Genomic DNA, 4,762 nt, shown 5'->3' on the forward strand with positions numbered 1-4,762 from the left:
TATATATATATATGTGTGTGTGTGTGTGTGTGTGTGTGTGTGTGTGTGTGTGTGTGTGTGTGTGTGTGTGTGTACTTTTCAATACAGTGAGAACAGCGGTAATACAGAAATATAACAAGACCATTGAATGTCCAGGTGATGGCGTCTTCCCTGACATCAGTTTTGAATGAGATACATGGCAGCTCCAGAGTGGAACCAGATAACACCCGGAGTTGTGTGCATGAAGAAAGCTAAACAGAAAAAAAAATGTCTACAACACAAAAGTAGAATCAGGAATGTTGAGGTTTAAGCCCTTTTGTCAATTAATTAATGGCTTTGGAAGATACTGGTAAACATTTTGCCTCAAATTCAATGTTTCTCAAATAGGTTTACCTCAAAAATGAGCTGCAGCAAGAGGCAAAGTATGGCCTGTGGTCTCATCTAAAGCAGAGCACAGAGCAAACAAAGTAAAAAGAGATTAACATGTTGATGGAGTTATTGTGCAAGTGAGGATTTCAAAAGAATATGACACCAAGCTGGAAGAAAAAAATCAATATATGGTGCAATCTGTGAAACATAGAGATATTCCCCACCATTAACATTTTTTTAAATCTGTCATAATTTATCTATGGCTTATAAGTATACTCCACTCTCAGAGGTAAATCCCACAAAACTTCAGATGATTAGATATAGCACTTTATAACAATAATGCATTATGTATTACAAATAATGTTGCTAGTTCAGTGATTAATCAAAAAAGTCATTAAATACAATCATTAAATAACTTACACTTTTGAATTTCCAAACGTATTTAAGCTCAGTAACGGCACCAGGTTTTGTCAGTAATCTTCTAGCACATCAGACCAGTGTTCACTCTACCTGCCTCCTCCGACTGTTCCCCCAAACTACAACCAGCAGTGATTAAACTGTGGTTGTTGGTTTAGAGATGTTTGTTTGCATAGTCTTTTGACTTTCTGGAAATCACATGATTTCACATGTTGGCAACAGATGCTAAGTGGTATGCTATTCTGATATTTTGCATTAATACAGTTTACTTTTGCATCACAAAATATTTGATACTTTATTACATATTATATCAGCGCTTACGTCCAGGTTCTTTCATCAAATATACCTACTCACTGTTGACAAGTGGGACATAGTTATCTGTAGCTGGGGTGTATTAGCAGTTTTACTTTGGCTCATCTTCAGTTTGCTTGAAACAAATTTTGTTGCCTGAAGTATTTGACATAATTTGATTATACACAGACACGACTATAGTGGAAGGAAAATACAAGCTGAGTTTGTGTTAACAGGCACAAAACAGTATTGCGAAATTTGTAAACATCAATCACAGCATAGAGTATCACATAGTGAATATGAGTTGTTACCAACAGGACGAAGGTACAGGGTACTGCTTTTGCAGACTGTACTGCCCAGAGAACTTTTATACCCTCCAGTATAAAACTGATGAACATGTTTTTGTGAATGATGGTTTATTATGGTTTACTGTGATATGTGTGATGTTTGTATGGGGTGGGTATGGTCATCTGTATTGTGTTAATGGGTAATGTATGTGTTAATGTGTAATGTACTTGCCTGACAATTGCCGCCAACACAAAAGTGCTAAATGTAGTGAGTAAAAAGTACATTTTTCTTTAAAATTTAGTGAATTTGAAGTATGAAGTAGCAGAAAATGAAAATACTAAAGCAAAGTACAGATACTTCAAAAATCTTGAGTAAATGTACTTAGTTACTTTCCACCTCTGTTCTCCTTGCAAATGATGGAAGCTGCAACACAAGTGTTGCAAGTTTTTAATCTAATGCAAGTAGGACGATCGACAAACCGACCCTCGATTGAGTGGCCTGACTCCCAAAGAGATCCTTGGGCGTAATCAGTCGTCCGTAATCGAGAGCCAGACGGTAAAAAAGAAGGGAGAGAGAGAGAGACTCCAAACTTTCACAAACGCGTTTTAGGTCAAAACAAAGAGTTATAGGAAGACTAAATGTAAAATTGCCACTGAGTTTACAAACATGTGACCCGTCTTTAACCAAAGTGAAGTCGAGTTTCGCTTCCCTGAAGATTTAAGCTACTTAAGACAGTAAGTTTTCCTCCTAGCGGAAAGAGCACGGACAATGGCAGAGCTCGACAAAAGAACCCCTTATTCGCGAGTTTATTTTTGGTGTGTTTGGTCCTGTTTGTTCCCTTATGTCGGCTTAAGCTTTAGCAGTGAAGTAGGTATTAAACGACGTTGTAACTGTTTTAGTCTTGTTCAAAGCGGTAAACTGCATGGTTGACAAGAGAGAAAACCATTTAAACAGTCCTACCCGGAGCAACATAAATGAAACCCTTATTTTCATTTGCCTTGCAGTGTAGGGTTACTGTAGCTGGCCTGGTGTCGAAAATAATTATAAACAGTGATTTATACAAAATTTACCATGTTCGTTTTTATAGCTACTGTGAGTACCAACTCTGATTTTCAACTCTTACCCCACAGTGAACATAAAGATACAGGACCTCAGGGTGTAAGAGGTGATCACCATGGCAACGCAGTTTAGTATAGATGATGCCTTTGTATTGGAGGGAGATGAGGAGGGAGCTGTGTCAGACAGTGAGACAGGGGGGTGGAAGGGCAGAGACAAGGACAGAGAAGGAGGGGAGATGACATTTGGTCCTCTCACGTTCTCCAACCCTCAGGCTCATCCCTCACCCGCTGTCCTCGGCTCCCCTGAACACAGTAACCTGAAGTATCAGGTACACATACACCTACTGTGCACACAAATATAGAGCTGTATGTGTTTACTTGAAACTGCAACATCTTTATGATCTGCTGCTTCTTCAGAATCTGGAAAATGAAGACGCCTTGGGCAACAGTGGCAATTCCTCTTTCAATAACTTCTTCAAAATCAGGTGGGTCTTACGGGACTACTGATGTTGTTTTGTGTTTTCTTTGTCTGCATACAGTATTGTTCAAAATAATAGCAGTACAATGTGACTAACCAGAATAATCCAGGTTTTTAGTATATTTTTTATTGCTACATGGCAAACAAGTTACCAGTAGGTGCAGTAGATTCTCAGAAAGCAAACAAGACCCAGCATTCATGATATGCACGCTCTTAAGGCTGTGCAATTGGGCAATTAGTTGAAAGGGGTGTGTTCAAAAAAATAGCAGTGTCTGCCGTTGACTGTACAAACACAAAACTATTTTGTACAAACGTTTTTGTTTCTAGGATTTAGCAATCCTGTGAATCACTAAACTAATATTTAGTTGTATGACCACAGTTTTTTATAACTGCTTCACATCTGTGTGGCATGGAGTCAACCAACTTGTGGCACCTTTCAGCTGTTATTACACTCCATGATTCTTTAACAACATTCCACAATTCATTTACATTTCTTGGTTTTGCTTCAGAAACAGCATTTTTGATATCACCCCACAAGTTCTCGATTGGATTAAGGTCCGGGGATTGGGCTGGCCACTCCATAACATTAATTTTGTTGGTTTGGAACCAAGACTTTGCTCGTTTACTAGTGTGTTTGGGGTCATTGTCTTGTTGAAACAACCATTTCAAGGGCATGTCCTCTTCAGCATAAGGCAACATGACCTCTTCAAGTATTTTGACATATGCAAACTGATCCATGATCCCTGGTATGCGATAAATAGGCCCAACACCATAGTAGGAGAAACATGCCCATATCATGATGCTTGCACCACCATGCTTCACTGTCTTCACTGTGTACTGTGGCTTGAATTCAGAGTTTGGGGGTCGTCTCACAAACTGTCTGTAGCCCTTGGACCCAAAAAGAACAATTTTACTCTCATCAGTCCACAAAATGTTCCTCCATTTCTCTTTAGGCCAGTTGATTTGTTCTTTGGCAAATTGTAACCTCTTCTGCACGTGCCTTTTTTTTTAACAGAGGGACTTTGCGGGGGATTCTTGAAAATAGATTAGCTTCACACAGACGGTTTTGCTGGTTTGATTTTAAGGCATTGGAGATCATTTTAGCTGAACAGCCTATAATTTTTTGCACCTTTTTTTAGGTTTTCCCCTCTCCAATCAACTTTTTAATCAAAGTACGCTGTTCTTCTGAACAATGTCTTGAACGACCCATTTTCCTCAGGCTTTCAAATGCATGTTCAACAAGTGCTGGCTTCATCCTTAAATAGGGGCCACCTGATTCACACCTGTTATTTCACAAAATTGATGACCTCACTGATTGAATGCCACACTGCTATTTTTTTGAACACACCCCTTTCAACTAATTGCCCAATTGCACAGCCTTAAGAGCATGCATATCATGAATGCTGGGTCTTGTTTGCTTTCTGAGAATCTACTGCACCTACTGGTAACTTGTTTGCCATGTAGCAATAAAAAATATACTAAAAACCTGGATTATTCTGGTTAGTCACATTGTACTGCTATTATTTTGAACAATACTGTATGCTCTAGTACTTCTATGCAGATGCAACTGTTTATACATGTCTCACAAACTCGCTCACAAGACTTATTTCTTTTATAACAAAATAAAGTATTACATAATAGTTTTAGGATCTTCCTTGAATGGTCATAATTTCCAGGTAGTTGCACATTCATGTCAGCTTGCCTGACATCCAGCAGTGCCACTGTAAAAGAGGCATTTTTCTACTGAAAACAGTTTTGTGGATATATTTACCTCCTGCTGCTGCTGAAGAGTGGATGTGGTGAAAAATACAGGGGCTGTGATTACTGCATTTTCAGGAATGCTCCTCTATAGAGACCCACTGGTTTACCTGGCTGGTGGGCG

General features: G+C 39.0%; 2 protein-coding genes across 3 annotated transcripts in view; one reads left to right on the forward strand and one right to left on the reverse strand.

Annotated features, from left to right (window-relative positions):
• The window catches only part of serping1 (serpin peptidase inhibitor, clade G (C1 inhibitor), member 1), a 7,546-nt gene extending 5,650 nt beyond the window's left edge, over positions 1-1,896 (reverse strand). The window contains exons 1-3 of one of the 2 annotated variants that reach the window (XM_020602121.1): positions 1,828-1,896; positions 373-420; positions 122-230 (exon numbers count right to left, since the gene is read on the reverse strand). In XM_020602121.1, coding sequence (XP_020457777.1) covers positions 122-230; positions 373-420 — 157 coding nt within the window. In that variant the 5' untranslated portion in view covers positions 1,828-1,896. Of the gene's footprint in view, positions 1-121; positions 231-372; positions 421-768; positions 794-1,827 lie in introns of those variants that run through there. The other variant, XM_020602122.1, reaches the window with a different exon arrangement.
• Positions 1,871-4,762, forward strand: part of tmem134 (transmembrane protein 134) — a 7,349-nt gene continuing 4,457 nt past the window's right edge. The window contains exons 1-3 of the mRNA XM_020602124.1: positions 1,871-2,078; positions 2,475-2,731; positions 2,820-2,887. Of these exons, the coding sequence (XP_020457780.1) occupies positions 2,519-2,731; positions 2,820-2,887 (281 nt within the window). The 5' untranslated portion in view covers positions 1,871-2,078; positions 2,475-2,518. The remainder of the gene's footprint in view (positions 2,079-2,474; positions 2,732-2,819; positions 2,888-4,762) is intronic.

Source organism: Monopterus albus, unplaced genomic scaffold (assembly GCF_001952655.1).
Source record: "Monopterus albus unplaced genomic scaffold, M_albus_1.0 scaffold54.1, whole genome shotgun sequence".
In the NCBI taxonomy this organism is placed as follows: Eukaryota; Metazoa; Chordata; class Actinopteri; order Synbranchiformes; family Synbranchidae; genus Monopterus; species Monopterus albus.